At 34.0% G+C, this 19333-nt stretch overlaps 1 protein-coding gene and 1 long non-coding RNA gene across 2 annotated transcripts in view; both read left to right on the forward strand.

Moving 5' to 3' along the window:
* The first annotated feature begins 304 nt into the window (after nt 1-304).
* LOC148608721 (uncharacterized) overlaps nt 305-19333 on the forward strand; it is a 34392-nt gene continuing 15363 nt past the window's right edge. The window contains exons 1-6 of the long non-coding RNA XR_015924673.1: nt 305-411; nt 4257-4365; nt 4861-4964; nt 5538-10486; nt 10912-10979; nt 11346-11741. This is a non-coding gene — a long non-coding RNA (uncharacterized LOC148608721). The remainder of the gene's footprint in view (nt 412-4256; nt 4366-4860; nt 4965-5537; nt 10487-10911; nt 10980-11345; nt 11742-19333) is intronic.
* On the forward strand, nt 13246-14356 carry LOC148608722 (uncharacterized). Its single transcript, XM_088595526.1, has one exon. The coding sequence runs from the start codon at nt 13246-13248 to the stop codon at nt 14350-14352; it is 1107 nt and encodes a 368-aa protein (XP_088451652.1). The 3' UTR covers nt 14353-14356.

Here is a 19333-nt window from a genome sequence, read left to right on the forward strand (position 1 = left end):
ACTTATTACAAAAAATGCCTTACTAGATGTAAACTAAGATAATCATCACATTCCTTGTTAGTTGAAACTGGGGGTTACTATGGTATAGAGATGTCAAATAGATAGTGTGCTTTGTGCACAATGAAAAGTGTCGAGGATGAATTTCATTTTGTATCGAGTTATGACGCCAGTATGTCTAGCCTTATTATTTTAGAAGCCCCTCCTCTTTCAAAATGTTCATGCATATATTTCAAAATCACTGGAAATTTCAAGGTGATGCGTAATTTATGTAGGTTCCTTTTCCATGTATTTACAGTCTGAACTAAATTACTTTAATTATGATTGTGTATTTGCATTTGTAACGTATATTATCTTCTGTTCAGTTGTTAGAATACTGGGATATGTACTGATGTTTGTTGTAACATTGTACTGGTGAGCATGATTGCCTTACTTAGCTTATACAGATATTGATTTGAATTGATCTTTACAATGAATTTAAAAAATCAAAATCTGCAGTCAAAATGTATACGTAAAACTCAAATTTTCGTTTATTACGAGAAAATGACTACAGGTATTAACAGCCCGATATTCCGTTTTACTGTTAATTAAGTACAATATACAGGAAGTGGTCGGTTTAGCTGGGGGCACTTATAATCTAGGTAATAAATACATCCCGTAATATGGCTTCGTACGTGTTTTGTGTGGCAGATCAAGATATTTACAAAATAGGAGCTGACATAGGACCCTAAATTTACCCAAGAAAATTATGAAAATGATACATTCTGTTCACTTTTATCGAAAATATGTGAAGCAACTGTTTGTTTGATTATTTCTTATGCACAAATGTCACATTAAAAAATCACTTTATAAGGGGACCAAGGACAGCCGCCATAAAACCTGGTTTAATCCTCAATGTCCAAAGGAAATGCCTGTACCGAGTGACGATGACCATTGCAATGGTTGCAAACTTTCCGGTTGTACTTTGATAATACCATTTAAATTTTATGCCGACTTTTCATTTTGACTCTTATATAGAGTTTATCACTTCGATAACTTTATTAATAATCATTCATTTGTTATGGACAAATATTCATTTTTGTCTCTCACCCTTTGTTTTACGGTAATATTCTACACATAGCACGGAAACCTCGATACTCGTCCAATAAGTAAACTAAACCGTTGAATAGGCTTATTCGTAAGGGATATAATGTTATGATATTCTTGTCAGATCTTTAAGGATGACATTTTTATTGGTATTTCATTGATTCGCTCATGGAGTCTTTAAATAGAAATTGGACCACTATAGGAGAGTTCGCCAATCTCATTAGTGATGTCATATTCACTAATTTTCATATCATTAAGTGTCAAATTGGTTGGCAAATAAACAACGAAATAAACAATTAGCAAATTCATGATTAGAATCCCAATTTTCAAAACTTTATAACTGTTATTTTATATCCAATTTTGGTTCTGTAAAATGTTTCATTTAGATAAAATAATTCATATTTTGTGTGTAAATTTTTTTTACTTAAAAAATAAATTAGAAATGATATTTATATGTAAACCTCTATTATCATTAAAAATTATTTTAAAATTTTTATGCTCACATAGTCTAATTACTGAATATTTATTTTAAAATTCCGTGGATAAAAAGAGTATTATTGGCAGTGTAGAGAACCAAAAGAATTTTTCAATTATCTTAAAAAACGAAAACGTTATGATGATATAAAGTTGATGCCCCATGCCACTCAAGGGATTTTTTGCCAACCAAATCCAAATCACAGGTAAGTGATGACATCACGAAGAACTCTCCTATATTTTAAAACAGTTTTTGGCATGACATGGGTTGTGTCCTTATTGTATGACGTGTGAAGCACCGTGGCTCAACCGCGCATGGGAAGAATTGAAATTGATTTTACATATGATGGGGACATCCAGACTTGGGACCGGCAAGTTATCCGGGCGGAGTTAATGTCCATTTAAAAGATTTTTCAATACTAGATCCAATACAAGGTAAATCTATTTAAGTGTAGATTACATCTTTTTGGCATTTTTTGGATATATATATTCGTAACTTCTATTTTATTTTCATATTTTTATGAAATATTTGATATCACTACCTTTTACAGGTAGACTGACACAATTAGTGCCAGACTTTTTAAGCGCAATTCAACCACGGGGAAATATGTTGGGACAATTAAACTAGTTTTTCATCCAATTGGCGCAACAGTTGAATCGAAAAAACGCGCAATGTACACTTTCATTAAACTTCAACGTGTAGACACTTGGTAACCAATATGAACTGTACAAAATAGTATGTTCAGTGTACACCAGGTATAGATTGTACATATAGATTCCACCGTATAGTGTTTCGAAAAGTAGAATGGGTGAATCTTGTTACACGTATGTACAATACAGTTTAATGCATATCATATAAATTGTGGCTATAACCAGAGGTATGACAAACTTTAGAGATTCAGTTTCCCTACATGTATGTAGGCGATTTTGAAATTATACAATTAAGGATTTTTACTGTAATGTTGGAATATACTAGTATACCTTTGTCATCATCTCATCTGTAAAAGCTTCTTGTATATAACAGGAACGCACTTTTGTACACTATATACACACGGATGATCAGAACTGTAAGGGAACGAACATCTTCTACTGCAATATTGGACAGGAAAATCCTGTCTCCTGTTGAGTCACCTGTTCTGTCTGAGCCATAAAACAATTATTTTTTTTTTTTTAAATTACCTCAGGGCGATTCTATTCGTCACCTGGCCTATGTAGTGTCGTACGTGAACTTAACCGAGATTTTGAAAGTGGGTTCTAAAAGGGGTGTGTCATAGTATAATATTTCCTCATTTTCACCAAAATTTTGCAAGAAAATATCCACATTAATCCAATTATATCATTTTTAATACTTCTTTTTTAAATATAACAACCAAAGGATTTTGATAGGCTATTATAAAAGTCCTTGTATATAATTATATTTACTGAAAGGATCTGATTACTAGTGAATGAGTTTTTTTCTTTTAATTTATATAAGGTTTTTATAATTTTACTAGCGAATTAAAACCGTACATGTAGCAGAGAGTTATAATTAATTACAGGTCTATGCGTGTAACTGTCACCAATGATTTTACAGTCCATGCTTTAATTTACATTACAAAACCAAATTACTGCAGCCCGTGAAAGAGGTTCGCTTGCATGGAAGTTATTTTCTGATATGGCACTATCCTATGGACGAACGGAAATGCCAGCATCTTACGTTAGATCTGGGTATTAAAATGTACACGTACTATGTTTAATCAAGACTAAGTCCGGAGAAAGTGCAGTTTCATTCGTTAGCCCAAGGATTTATATTATATATAGCATTTACCTAAATTTAACTCCTTCGCTAGCTATGAAATAACTTTTTGTACAACTATTTACTACGTTACTGGAATGCTCATCTTATGCGTTCCTGCATCGATAAAACAACAAGTGTTATACGAAAGGATAATTACAGAGGAAACCTCGGATATATATTGTCAATCAGTGGCAAAACGGGGTGCCGGAATCACGCATGACACAAGACGCTTTTATATACGGTTCATTCCCCGCTATGACCTCGTCACAGCAGCGAGATAAGTGTTGATGCTGCAGTCGTTCAGAAACTAACGAATTCAATACAGCAATGAATGCATACGTCAAGTTCCGACTACAGTAAGTTAGGAGTTGTACTGCTCCAGAAAATCTGCATGATTTGCTCTGACTACTCTGCTCCTGAAGGGAGGGGGATGAAAATTTTTGCTTCGCAAGTTCAATATTTTTATTTATATTTAACCAGCTTGCAAAATCAATATTTCTATTTGAAAGAAGAATTAAAGTATTTGTAATCAATTCAACCTCATTTGAACTTTAATTACAAGAACAAGTCACAAGTTTTCAGTCAGTAGAATAGACTTCCAATTTGTTTACTTATAGTACAAAACAGGCACTACCTGACAACCATGCAAAAAGTTTTAACTGGATTTGTTGCTTAGTATGTGTTCCTAATACATGTTAGTTCTTAAAAGTTCTTAAATAGAACTTAAAATAAGATATGCTGTGTGCAAAGATTGAAATATGTTAATTGGCATTTGTTTTTTTGGGTTTTTTTGGAGGGGGGAGGGTTCAATACCAACAGAAGTTTTTCAACAGAACCATATTTAACTCAATCTTTACACATGTGGCTGGCATTTTAATACTTGTACAACTAAATTTGTCTAGCTGTGTTTTCATTTTTTCAGAACTTTAAGTGAAAACTTGTATTTAAAAGAGAGAAACTTACACATTTCTTAGAGAAGAATATTGACCAATTAAAAAGGGCGATTATCATTTGACACATTTACTGTAGCAGTAAGTACTTATACATGCAATACTCAGTGATTATTTAATAATTAAACAATTTTTTTTCATCCACAGGTATGCATTTTTTAACATAATCTTGATGACATTGTCAATAGGCTGAAACAGTTTTGCTCTGAATACACAGGAAGCTTTCATGACACACATTTTAATAGAAAGCACACTTAAACTCACAAAATAGTAGTGGAGATGTTTGATTTTGTTTTTCGTTTCACAGACTATCAGAAACTTTCACGCATACTGTTTGAATGATTAAAAAGTCATCTAATTTTTTATATTATTAAAATTGGAAAGTTAGGCTTTATGTAAAGATATAATATATGCACTAGACTCATAAAGGGAGATAATTAAACTGATTGGTTTTTAATGTGAAAACCTTGTTAGCACAGCTCCCCCAAAACCACTCAAGGTATTTTAAAAAAAAAATATGTGAAGAAATGCATCAGTAGAGATTCAATGCAGTACTTTTAGCTTTGTATACTGTAGAGGCAACCTGATAATACCAGATGACTATTAATACATTGACCAACCTGATGGATTGGGTTTTGGATCCTGTAGTGAGAGCAACATGTGATAACTTGTAATTACAGGTATTCCTATATATGCATGGTAAAGCATTACTTGTACATGATTTTGATGTTTTCTTTTAGGTAATCAGTTTACTTCAAATTGTTATTAATGTTGTGCACTCTGTTAGTTAATTGAGCACAAGAAGCATATTACTTGTAGTTAGTTTTTCAACTTAGCACATTAAGTTCTGTCTTTATACATGAATGAGTTCCATATAAATCAGAATACATTAATAAGTTAGAAATATTTGTAAGAAACCTTCAAGAGTTGAAGACCTACAGATTATGCTTTGCATGGCTTTGAAAAGTGAGGGGGTGGTTGTTGCCTGCTGAAACTGACCAATCACCCTCATAGTAATTAGTCAGCCAGTAACACAAATCTTGTTTACATTAGGTTGTTACTTTATTATCTTTCAAGGTAGGTTTTTGATAATTGGCATGTTGTTAAGCATTTTTAAGATGTATAGCCTTCTACATGCTCTAGGGTTAATTACCATTGACCTTGACATCACATTTTTGTGCTTTGTTTGCATTTTTTAAAATTAAAAATCTACCCAATACTATGACATTTTTAGTTCTTAACTATTTTTTTAGGTATTATTATTGGTTGGGATTCTATGGTCAGAATAGCTACTGGTATACAGCAAGAAACTCCTGCAAAATTTTAGGAGGATTTTCACATTATATTTAAGAGCAACACTATCATGATCAGATCATCACTACAAAGTGTGCAGTACATAACATGAGCTTTTACTATTACTACCATCAAATGAGAAATTGAGAATCTTCTTTTGGTGATACTGGAGTACAGTTGTAAAGAAATCATCATTGCTACCTAAATATGATATATGTACATATATGTACTTGTGACTGCTAATATTATTCCCACTGAAGCTTAAGTGTTGACATTCAAGAAATAGTTTAGATGTATCAGCCTCATTCACAGAAGGGTAAAATTGGAGGAAACTGTAGGGGTTTAGACATAAGCAACAAACATGTAAATTTTGAAATAGGAATGTAGTTACACATTTATTCATCAGAAGAAATCAATTCATTTTATTCAAAACGCTGTTTACATTCATGACAATATTAGGTGTTTTTATTATGTCTATGTTAGCCAGATTGGAATAGTTTATATGATCTGTGGTTCTTGCCCATGATACAAGGTTCAAAATGATAAGTTAGACTTTGATTCAGACATTTAATTCCTGTCAAATTGCATGGGCATCTATTTCATATCCTTGGAAATTATGAAAGAAGGTTTAGGCGTTAATTTGCTCATTTTTGCCAAAATTTTGCACAAAATCAACCAAATTTTTACACAAAAGGGGGAGGTGTATTAAATAAAGTTGATTTTGCATTTTAACACTTTTTGTTTAAGAATGGACATAAAATGCCAAAAAATACAGATACTTTTGTGTTGAATGTGGATATGGTTATGAAATGTGTAGATAGACTAACCTTTTTGTAGTTTATCAACAATATCAGTACTTTTGCAATGCAAAAAAAATGAACTATATTTTGTTATAAAGCATGTTCAAGAAATAACACTTATCAAGATAATTTAGCTTCAATTCTTTTTTAAGTTGAATAATTTAATACATAAAAACATGCATATTCCTTATAAAATTTAATAAAGTAATAAATATACTTACTAAATGTGAGAATGCATTGGTTATTACTTGCTTATAAATAATAGAGATGTAAAATTATTTAAATTCTATAGCTTTATTCAATCTACACACACATTTGTACTTTCTGGTATCTTATCATAATACCTCTTCATACATATGTACCCATTTTTATATGTTTCTAACTGTATTGATTTACAAATAAAAAATCCTATGGGACAAAAATAATCCCATGGGAGAAAAAAAATCCCATGGGAGAAAAAAATCCCATGGGACACAAAAAATCCCATGGGATTTCATGAAATGATAATGAAGAATCCCATGGGATAAAAAAAATCCCATGATTTTTAAATTGAAACGATAAGTTTATTTTATCAAAAATTGTAAAATAAAATGCATTTCATTAAATCCCATGCAAATCTGCATCCAATGGTTACTCACATGACATGGTAGGTTGAAGAAAAAGCGGCGCAAGATTTGCAATTCAGTGTTTTGCAAATTTAAATTGTCTTGTGTTAAATATCCGTGTGGTTTGGCGGTGGCATACTCGTGCGATTTCATAAAGTGGCAAATTTCTTTTTGGGAAACATTTGTTGGGCCATTGTCATTCTTTGGATGATAAATAATTCACTTTACACTGCATCGATACTGGCGTCCTTATTTGTACACTGCCACCAATTGTATTTTAACATTTCGGTATTATTTTTCTTCGAATTCGAGTACCATTGAGGGTCATATTTAAGAATTCACATCGTTTCAACACTGTTTTAAAAAAATGCTCGTGATAATTATATATAATAAGGAACAACATAAAGATTAGCCATTTAGGTTACAGACCACCAATTCAACCAATGAGCATTTGGAACGTAGGCAAAAATAGTCCTACGCAGAAATTACCCCTGTTCCTCATAGTGCTGTGAAAAAAGTTCTCATCTTATTTAAAAAATTTAAACAGTTTCTGAAAGGAAAAACATTTTTGTACATTTTATAGGTGCATTTTGCTTCTTGTGATGTGAAGCCTAATCTCCATAATGATTTTTAAATATACCCCTATCTTGTGAAAACACTGGGATTTCCCATGCTATTTATAGACCCTTCACTTCCGATGACCAGTACTGCACTGCAAGTCTGCTAACCCCACATGCCATTCTGAGGATTGTGAGCTGACATATGTAGAATCATGCTGATATATAGTCCTCTGCAGGTTAAAGTTAAGGTAAAGTCCACAGAAGCCATTGAATATTGTGAAATTAGCATAGAAGCCTATGGAAAGTGGAATTAGTGGTTTTTAGCCTTTAAAAATTACACAACTGATTTTTTTTCGTATGGAGATTCAGCCATGTTCAGAGAAATGTATAATTTATCAGAGCCTTTTTTCGATGGTTTTCTTCAATATCATACTAAAAAGCTATTTTGTTGTCACATAGGAATATTAGTAGTACACATTTTTTAAAAACTCGACGGGTGTTTCTAGAAAAGCAGAGGACGCTTACCCTATCGGTGCACTTTGTCCCATGCTCCCAGTTTCATAACCTTGGTTCCCTTGATTACTCTTTAAACAATATGCCACGTATTCATCAGAATTATGTGAACGATCCCTTTTGTGAATCTTTTTTCATTAAGATTTCCTATTTGATTTAGTTAAGTAAAAGTCCATGTAAGAGTCGTGCAAAAATCCGGAAAAAGTGAGTCTTGCATAAAAAGGTTACAATAATGTTTTTCTTGTTAATTTGTTTATTTTGGTAAAAAAAAAACTTATTCTGCAGTAATAAAAGCACCATTGATCACGATAATTGGAGTAAAAATTTTGACTGGTTATAAAGGAGAAAAGTATGGAAAAGTCTTCCCGCCAAAAATTTCTCTACATAACCAGTCAAAAAATATCTCCAATGAACGGGGGCCACCGAAGTTTTTAAACAATGAAAGATTTGTTATTAGACCAAATTGAACAGACAACGAAGATACATATATAGGCTACATGTACTTTTATCTTGTATGTATCACTCTGTTCTGTTTGCCATTATCATGTTAATATATTCGTTGTCTGCCTCTTGTAACAAAGTTAACTGTCAGAGAAAATAAAGTTATAAATCGACCTTTGCATGATTCTTAGCTTGACCGCTACTTATTTTTTTTATATATTAAGGTTCAGTGATAAGTCGACCAACAGTTCTTATAATTTTAATTATTTCTATCGCATTTCACTCAGTGTAATGAAAGAATAAACAAGGGAAATGTGTGCATAAATAGGAGTCACTTCAAACTTTGGAAATTTTACCAGCATCTGTTTTATTTTCAAATCAAACGAATCGTTTGAAGTTAGTACTTTACTGTAATATAGCTCATGGGTATGATTTTCTTTTATATTTCTATACATTATAGCATCCATCAATTGCTGGCACGGGAACAACTGCTAGATACGTGGCCTAATACAATCTTTACAATTTCTTATTTAAAACGTCATTAATTTTCAGTATATAGTTAAAACTTTTAATTCTAACCACTGAATAAATAAAAAAAAATACCATTGAATTCGGGTAGATGAAAATGAAAAAAAAACAAAACAAAACAAACACGAAAAGCCGCGAATAAGAAATATCGGAAATATCTATGAACTTTCATGATGTGGAATGGATAATACCTGGTTACTCTAAAAATTGGTCAATTTTCAATCTAAACGTTTTGTAATTTCTAATATGTGGGGAACACCGGGGAACAGTAGATACGGATTAACTAATCCCGTTCAATTTATACTTGATAATTGTGAATTAACTGTAATGAATCGAGTTTGACACTGATGGGTGCTACATGTGGGTACATTTCAGTAGATACATCCGCTGAGAAGCAGTTGATTGATGATGATTGGAGATTTTTAATGATCTTGAATACCAATACAGGTCTCTCACGGTCGATGTCAGTGGTTAGTAGAACCAACTGGTGTTGGTAGCGGAGCCCAGCCTTCTGGATAACTGACCGAAGAACTCGATCAGAGTATGTTCTACTAACGGCTGGGCTGTTGACTGAAAAAATATGTACCACATTAAAGCTGCATTACCTGTCATCTTCTTAAATGTTTGCTTCTGTTGAAATGTACATTTAATTTTGAATTATTTCTACTAAATTGTATATTTCCTGTATAACTTCATTTGATATCTACAAATAAAATACATTAAATACATGAAACTGGTGTCTATATATTTATTGTCTTGCAAGACAAAAAATCGACCTAGATAAATTCGTATGCACGTGACTTCTTGTGACCTTAATCCGCGCATGTGCTGTAAGGGTCGCTTCTTTAATAGTGCGTGGGCTGAGATCCCCCACCCACCGTGCACCCCCCATCAACCAAAATATGATTTTCAGGTACCCTTATACGTCCCATTTACGAATCTTTTCGTCGCCAAAAAGTAAACTGAAGAATTTTGTATCTTTTGGCTACTTTTTATACCTCGTTGAGGCAAAAATCTATTTTGAAGTTTTTTTTTTATTATACGAACTTCTTTTTTCAAGAACGTAGTAAACTGACATATGCATGTATTGTGGTATAGCTGTATTTTTATCAATTTGTATTTGTGAACAATGTATTATTGTTAGTAGTCATGTATCCCTGTATGTGATTTATTTGTGTGATTTGTATTCAATTAAAGTTAGTTTTATCAATTTCATTGCTTGAAATTGTAATTTTATATGTTACTCCTTTACAGTACATTTGTAGTCTGCTATATCCTTATTACTCAGATATTCCTACTCCTTCCTTGTTTCTTATTGGTTGGTTTATCTTTTGGCGGGAACTTGTGATTGTGGGGAGTTGACTCTAGGTTTTGAAGGAGTGAAGAAGCCATTTTTTGTCTAGTGGAAAATCTTATATTTACCTGGATTGTCTATCTGTGATAAAGCCGATCTTAATTTGAGGTTTGTTTCTTATTAATAATTTAGTACTTATAACATTCAATTCTTTAAATCCTGAGAATAAATGATCTTTATGCAGTAAATTGGTGATTGAGTTTGAATGCTTTGTATGATTGATTAGAGTGTTTTGAAAATCTTAAATAAACTTTAGATTTAAACAGTTTCAACTAAATAACTTTATTGTAACAGTAAGATTTGCATAAAACTGATTAAAAACATTTAAATAACTTAAATGCATAATTTCATATGGATTTAGCATAATTTTGATAAAATGTATGAGTGAGTGATAAATCATTTCAATCTGAATAAATTTAATACTGCTCAGTTCTGGTAAAAATGTGAATGGAAGGGAGATAACTATTTTTACTATATTGATTCAGTAGTTCATATGACCTGAATATTTATGGGTATAAATATTGGTACTTCAGGTGTATATTATAGTGATGTCCTGAAACTGAAGGCCATAGGAAACACAGCCTTTACACAAACATGTGAGGTATGTTATGCTTATGCGTTGTTTAACATGTTGTCTGCTCTATTTGTTACTGCAGAAAAAACGTATGTCTGTCTGTATTTACATATTACTATTTTCAATTATTTGGTTAATTCACAGATTAATATCTGTGAGATTGATTTATATGTGTAGTTAACAAATGCATATAATACATGATATTATTTACATGATCTATACATTTTGAATGAGAATTTAAAATGGGATATTTATGTACGAAAGACATATTCGTAATTAGTTTTAGATTATAAGGAAAATATTGTTATTTTTCCTATTTTTGATTACCTTGAACATTTTATAATTCGCATATTGATCATACCATGTATTTACGATGGTTATTTATTATTACAGGGTATTTTTCATTGTTTCCTATGTTACGATGATTAATAAACAATACTAGAACTTGCAACCTGGGATTTGTGTTTTAATGCCAACCAAAACACGATTACAGAATGGCGCCCAACGTGGGGCTGTTTTCATCGTAACGAAGTTCGATAGTTTGTGTATTGATTGACTAGTCTACCTGTCTACATTTACCTGTGGGAATTCCCTATTCAATGTTTGATTTCTATTTCGTAAGTGACGTCACACAGACTGAATCGTCAAAGATAGTGATACGTATCTGAACAGAAAACATTTCTACGTCATATCGAACAATGATTTTGTCAACTTCCGGAAGTGTCAATATCGGGGACGACGGAAAAGCAGCAATTTTCTAGAATATCAACGGGATAAAAGTGTGCATTGGTAACTATCATAAGTTATTCATTCTATGTTTATATGTTGCATGTACTGTTTTGTCATACTGTACTTTGTCAATGTGTATGAGTTAAAAAAAATTCATTGAAAACTTGTTAGAATAACTTAGATTTTTTTTTTTTGCAATTTGTTTTGTTTTTCTTTTGGTTAACATCAAGTGATCAAAGTGGTGTCACACTTTTCAGTTACGTGAACCCGTTGCTCACTTTTAATAGAGTGATGAGTATAAAGCACATTATTTTGTTGAGTGCTAGCTTGTATGTTGTATCGAATGTTGAACTTTGCATACATGTAGTTTGATCTGACCCACTCACTCCAACCCCCCCCCCCCAAACCACATACAACTGAAGTCAAGGTCAACCGGAAGTAGGTGGATAGGCACTTCCTGTTAATTTTATTTTATTTTTTTTCTTTTTCATTTTTAGATAAGTTGAAGTTTTTCTTGCATACACACATACACTAGGACTTAGTCAATATTCATTTTTTTTTCGTAGCATTTAACGGTCATATGTGACAAATGTGACACTTATGTACATGTAAGTTTATGCCATATTGTAATACACATTGAGGTTTACTGAAAGCTACTGAAGCGCAGTAACATCAGTGTGTATACTTACTCATATTCCGTGTGACCCACACATAAAGGATATTGATTGACACATGTTTGTGTTTACATTTTGTACAAAGTTCAGTATTTGTGTTTAACCTACACTTATACATGTGGTGTTTGTGTTAGAACTTAGTGATTATTTTGTGTGTACATGTATATATTTGTCTTACTTTGTCTAGGATATGTTTGTGTTGTGTTGATTTACTTGAACGTTATGTGTTGAACTGTTCATAAACCAGTACTTAAGTGTGTTTAATACATTTAAGATTTTGACTTTATCATAAAAATAATAGTCAAATTAAACTTTTGATAAACTTAGAATTGAAATAGGTACTTAACAGGGTGCAATAGTGATTGAGAGTACAATTCCTTGTAACACTTGTCAATAACATTTACTAATAATCCTGACCTTACCAACCTTATACCTTAACCCTTGTGCACTTAGTTTGACTTACATCTTTACTATCAAGTAGGTCTTTGTTTTTTTTTTGTTTGGTCTAGGGGAAGTAACTCTAGTTATTTGAATCGAGGTCAGTTACTATCAGTTGTTGCTGGTGTTGTTCGTCAGTAGCTCCTTTCCTATTACTAGTACGATTATACGCCAATTTCATTAAGTATTTCAGTACCTATATTATTTGTATATTCTATTGAGATGGATTTGTGAACGTAAAAGTTTTACAATTCATATCCAAGTTTAGGTTGTGTATCCTAAAGGTAAGTTGTTGTGCATATACTTGAACTTGACCTTATTGTACTGCAAATATCATTTATTGTAGACCTCTAGGTTTTATTTTTTTTTCTTTTGATAATTTATTTTGTAGTTCTACTCTATTTAAAGGTTTAAGGTTACTTTTTGAAGCATTTTTCACTTTATATGCCATCATGACGGATGAAGACATTTCAGCAGAGGATCGTGCATTCCTTAAGTTATTGAAGGAAGAGGTTAAGTCAACACCAAAGGGAAATGTCCAAGGAGTAAAGGATTGGATGCGCAATTATCTAGCGTCAACTGGTGAACTTGAACCAAAGCCAGAACACTCAGATGAGCCTTCTAAAACCAGCAAGGACAATATACTCAGGATGAGGGATCCACTCAGAATAACCAACTTCTCTGGAAACAACAACAAAGGAGAAACCTCATATGAGCTGTGGCGCTATGAAGTTTGTGGACTACAGCAAGACAAATTATATGACCCAGAAAACATCAATTATGCTGTGAGGAGATCGTTAAAGGGTGATGCTAGAATGATAGCTATGCATCTTGGACCAAAAGCATCTTTACCAGAGATTATTCACAAGCTTGACAGTGTTTATGGAGCCGTAGAAAGTAAAGAAGATCTACTGGCCACTTTCTACCGAGCAAGACAAGAAGAAGATGAATCCGTCACCAAATGGAGTTGTAGATTGGAATACATCATTGGAAAAGCTGTAGACAAACAGATAGTTCAGAAGAGAGATACCAACAGCATGTTACACTCCATGTTATGGGCAGGACTTAAACCTGAACTGAAAGATTTATCGGGACACAAGTACGATTCCATTAAAGATTTTGATGAATTGCGCATAGCACTGCGACAGATAGAAAGAGATCATGAGGACAGGAAAACTACAAAGAAGCCCCAGCCTGCCCGAGCAATAACAACATCTGCAGAAAATACATCCCAACCTAATGAGAATGGTGAATTAAAAGGAATGATACAGCAACTGACCACACGATTTGATAGATTGGAACGGACATACCATAATAACAAACAAGATGGATATTATAGAGGAAGCTATAACCAACAACCACAACGTCAGGAAAGACAATGGAGACCTAGATCTCAACGCCAATTAACATCAACTTCAAGAACTGAAACAGAGAAAGCAAATAAGATAGTATGTTATCGATGCGGCCAAGAAGGACATAAGAAAATAGGATGTGCTAACCCACCCAACAGTCACAAGGATTTAAACCGCCAGAAGCCTATGGAGCAGGGCCGCCACTAGGCTTGAACAACTCAACGACAGGTCCTACACAAGAAAGGGAAAAGACCGTACCACTTGGATTATTTGGACAACCGACAGAGACTGAAGTAAAGCTTAATGGACAACTTGTTAAGACACTACTAGATACTGGATCTACTGTATCAACCATCAGTAATAGTTATTACAACACCCATATGAAGGCAACTAAACTTCAGAACATCAGCAGTTTGTTAGATATAGAATGTGCCGGAGGACAACAGCTACCGTATAGTGGATTTATAGAGGCAGAATTACAGCTTTTGAATCAGAACACCAACTACCCATGTGTACTACTTGTGGTACCTGACAGCCATTACAATGCACATGTACCTCTTCTACTTGGCACCAACATACTGCAGGTAATCCATGACAACATCAAAGAACATCATGGACAACGATTTCTACAGTCCTGCGATATAACAACACCATGGTATCTGATCTTCCGATCAATTACACTTAGAGAAAGAGAATTGACACGCAACAACAACACCTTAGCAGTAGTGAAGAACGCTTCAATAACTCCTATTACCATCAAACCAAATACCAGTACACAGTTTCCTGCGTTCATTGATAAACAGATACCATATGGTCCAACTCCAGCCATGCTACATTCATCTGAACGTCAACCTAATTGGAAAGACTTAGAAGTGGAACCAGGTCTTATTGATTATCAATATGGCAGCACAAGAACCATCTTCATACAGATTGCCAATGTGACAACTAGAACTATCACGATTCCACCGAAAGCAATTTTATGTGAATTACACCCAGTGTCTATCGAATACCAGAAAGATGTTTCAGCAGCTTCATCAATACCTGTTCTTGACCAAGTGAAGATAACCGAAAGCGACTTAACAGAAGATCAACTTCATGCAGGAGTTAACCTCATCAAGAAGTATGAAGACATATTTGCCAAAGATGATAGAGATATTGGACATACTTCAGTGAAACACCGTATTGATCTTCATGATGACAAACCCTTTAAACAGAGGTATCGACGAATACCAGCCACCATGTACGACGAGGTTAAGGAACATCTACGTCAACTTCTGAAAGCGGGAACTATTAGAACATCACACAGCCCGTGGGCATCTAATGTGGTACTTGTAAGGAAGAAAAGTGGAAAGCTTCGTCTTTGTGTAGACTACCGGCAACTGAACTTGACTACCAGGAAAGACAGCTATAGTTTACCAAGAATTGAAGAACTACTTGATTGCCTTGCTGGAAGTACTTTCTTCAGTACCATAGATTTGAAAAGTGGATACCACCAGATAGAAATCCTAGAAGAACACAAGGAACGTACTGCCTTTACTGTTGGGCCGTTAGGATTCTATGAGTATAATAGAATGCCCTTTGGACTCACCAACTCCCCAGCAACATTCCAGAGAATGATGGAAGAGTGCTTGTCAGATATGAACCTTCGAATCTGTTGCATCTTTATCGATGATATAATCATCTTTGGACGATCTTACGAAGAGCAACTAGAAAACCTTCAACGTGTGTTCCAACGTCTCAGAGAAGCCAACCTGAAGCTTGCTCCTGACAAGTGTTCCTTTTTCAAACGCAAGGTCACTTATGTTGGACATGTAGTATCAGCTGAAGGGATAGAAATAGACCACGAGAAGACATCCAAGGTTCACGACTGGCCGAAACTAACCAATCCTGAAGACATCAGACGATTTCTTGGCTTTGTTGGATATTACCGCCGATTTATCAAAGGATTTTCCAAGATCAGCCAACCTTTGAGTGAGTTGATGCCGACACCAGGAACCAAGAAGTCCAAGGCAAAACAGCAGAAACCATGGAATTGGGGTACTGAGCAAGAAAAAGCGTTTGAGAAGCTCACCTGTTGACTGCACCAATACTTGGATATGCCATCAGCGACAGCCCATACAGTATCATCATGTAGCCCAATGTCTCAGCTTTACAATAGTACCAAGAAAGTTGCGGTAACACTTAGGGTTTTGCGGTAAAATTTTGATGAATTTTTGCGATTTTCATAATCAGAATTCATCAAAAATGCGAAAAATGGGATTTTCGACTTTTCGGTCAAAAGTCATATAAAGTCGACTCTACAAGTTATTGCTCAACTAAAACGTCTAAAATTTTATATCATTCGATAGATAATTTAATTTTCTACATAAATAAACCACGAAAAACTAATAAAACAGAATTTCTTCTATCACCCTTACTTCCATTTTTCAGAATACCGTAGTTCGATCAAGCTTTTGTGTGATACAGTTCATTAATATAATGTCTTAGCTTCAAAATAAGGTCAAGTAATAAATATTTAACTTTTCTAAGTCATGTTAGGTGAAAAATTGCCACCTCTACCCTTGATAAAAATGCCTCAACATGAACTAAAATGTTAATAATTAATATATAAACGGTGTAAAATAGGCATGTTGGGTACTATTGTTTTAATTGTCTATGTATTCAACATATCCTCTTATTTCAGGGGCGCATTTTTTTTCAGTTTTAATGTGATAATAATGAGTTTTCATAAAAAGGGGAGTTTTCAGAATTTCATATTTTCTTCAATTTCAACTATAATTGGCAATTTCTTCCAAATACCGTTTTAAAATCGCCAAAATTCATCAGAAGAACCCCAGAAGTATAAATTGAGATAAAACTAAACAGAAAATACCAAGTAAGCCATTTTTTACTGAAGCATTAATACTCTAGGGCTTTTGATGTTGAAAAATATGTCAATTTAAGCGATTTGTCGGCGGGGTAGGGGTACATTTTTCGCATTTTACCGCAAAACCCTAAGTATTACCGCAACTGTCTTGGTACTGTTGTAAACCTGAGACATTGGGCTATACGATGATATCTGTATTTGTTTAGTTCATTCACACATGCTATCCCAGGAAGGCTAAGACTCTCAAACAATTGAGTCACAAAAATCTTGGCTTTTTAACCCAGAAGGGTACAAATATATGCTTATACTGAAAAAGAATCCGAGAATATTCTTTGGCGACAAATTGATTCTGTCATAAGAGGTATGAAAGTACCTAAAAATCATCATAAAGTTGATGAGTAGGGGAGTGTACGGTGGACCTCCCAACCCATGGACTATAATAACAAATCTGATTGCAAAACGAAAGTGGCCATTCAACGGTAAGGAATAAGGAAGACCGACGGACTCAATCCGTAAAAGAAGAAAGTTCGAATATAATGCAAGGATCCTTTTGAAATTTACCTATTGTAACATAATGTGGCTCAAATATGGTAGTTATTAATTTGAAAACTAATCAAGAAGTAGATGAAATGAAATGAAAACAATACACGTGCTTACCTGTGTATCCCTGATTGTTATTTTTTTTTACAAAGGTTAAAGTATTTTTAATACAAGTGAATGTCCTGTCGCCAGTATTCGGAAGTAATGGCGAAAAATAATTAGATCAGAGCTACCGATCTTCTCTGATTTAAAAATACACGTTGTTTTCACAATATTCTGTAGGTATTATTGACATTTATTGCTTCAAATGCATTACTACTAACTTATTTAATTGAATCAGCAAAATTCAGTAGAATCAGAATTCAGAAAAATTTAGCAGCTAATGCAGCTTTAAGGAATTGAAGAAGTGACATGGAAGAGATTTATAATAGGGTGATTTGGTGCAAATAAAACAAAAATAATTTCAGTGTATATGATTTTGTATGTTTCATTCAAACTACTATTATTTCTATACTTTTCTGATATGCTTTGCGAATAATTCCATTAAATCTTAAAGATAGCACATACAGCCATATAATCAAGATCGCACAGTAACCCTGGTAGCTATTTGCAAGAATTCTGCACAATTAACGGTTTTGATGGCGAAGGTTTATGATTAAGGAATATATACGAACACTCTGTCTAGAACGAAGAGGGTTAGATTGTCGTGCAAATAGGCGAATAAGTCGAAAGAATTTTAGATATTTGTTTGTTTGTTTGTTGTGGTTTAACGTCCGAGCAGCAATATTTCAGCTATATTGCCACTGGAAATTGGGAGAGATGGTTAGGGTCGGGCAATTTAGCCTCCTGTGGCGGAGCCCTATGGTTCCTACTCCGGGGGAATACCACAGTTGGGTTCTTTAACGTGCGAGGAACGTGGCATCCTTCCCAACACGGTGCACCACTATGGTTTGCGGTCAGGTTTTCCGTATTATAGCCTGACAACCCCAGCATGTAACACACCAGAGGTACCCCATTCCACCACCTGGGGCACACAACCCAGTTGCTTTGTGGGCAGAGCGCCCTAGCGCCCGGCTAAGGTTCTGAGCACTATTTAGTCGCCTTTTACGACAAGCTTAGCGCTGCTGCAGGCCTATTCTTTTGACACCCGGACCTGCACGGGGCGAAGTTTAGATATAATACTGACTTATTTCATTCGTAAAGTATGCCAAATGTTCAATTAAAGAATTCATGACATTGCATGGCTTGAATTCATATGGCAAAATGCAACTCCACTGAAAAATTATTACCGCCCGTAAAACACTTGTCACCGGACCACAAGTATTCATAAAACTCCTAAGGTTATCGTTAACAATTTGTTAATCATCCCTAAAAGTTTGGACCAAATTGTAACAATCCGCTTTGTTATCACAATTATTCTTAACAATATCGTATGAATTCATTAATTGCTCGCATCGTATTTAATCGCAACGAATCGTGAACTGTTATCGTGAACGCATCGCATTCATTCTTAGTCAATCATAAAGTGATCCTTCATACTCGTAACCAATCGAGAAGCACTTGCAAATCACTCTTAAAAGTGACTTAATTCTCAATGATTCGTGTTAGATTTACGATTCTTGTAAGTTTTGGAGAGTCGTAAACATTGTAAGAAAGATTCGTGAAAGTATGTGAAGGAGGTATTACTGAGGGTAATATTACTCGCGAAATGTAATGATTACTTCTTAAATTTGTTTGCATTGTCTAGAAAATTCCTCCATTTATTGATATCAATAATTGAAT

This window comes from Perna viridis, chromosome 8 (genome assembly GCF_037379345.1).
Source record: "Perna viridis isolate PV_CMFRI_1.1 ecotype Kerala chromosome 8, ASM3737934v1, whole genome shotgun sequence".
Lineage (NCBI taxonomy): Eukaryota > Metazoa > Mollusca > Bivalvia > Mytilida > Mytilidae > Perna > Perna viridis.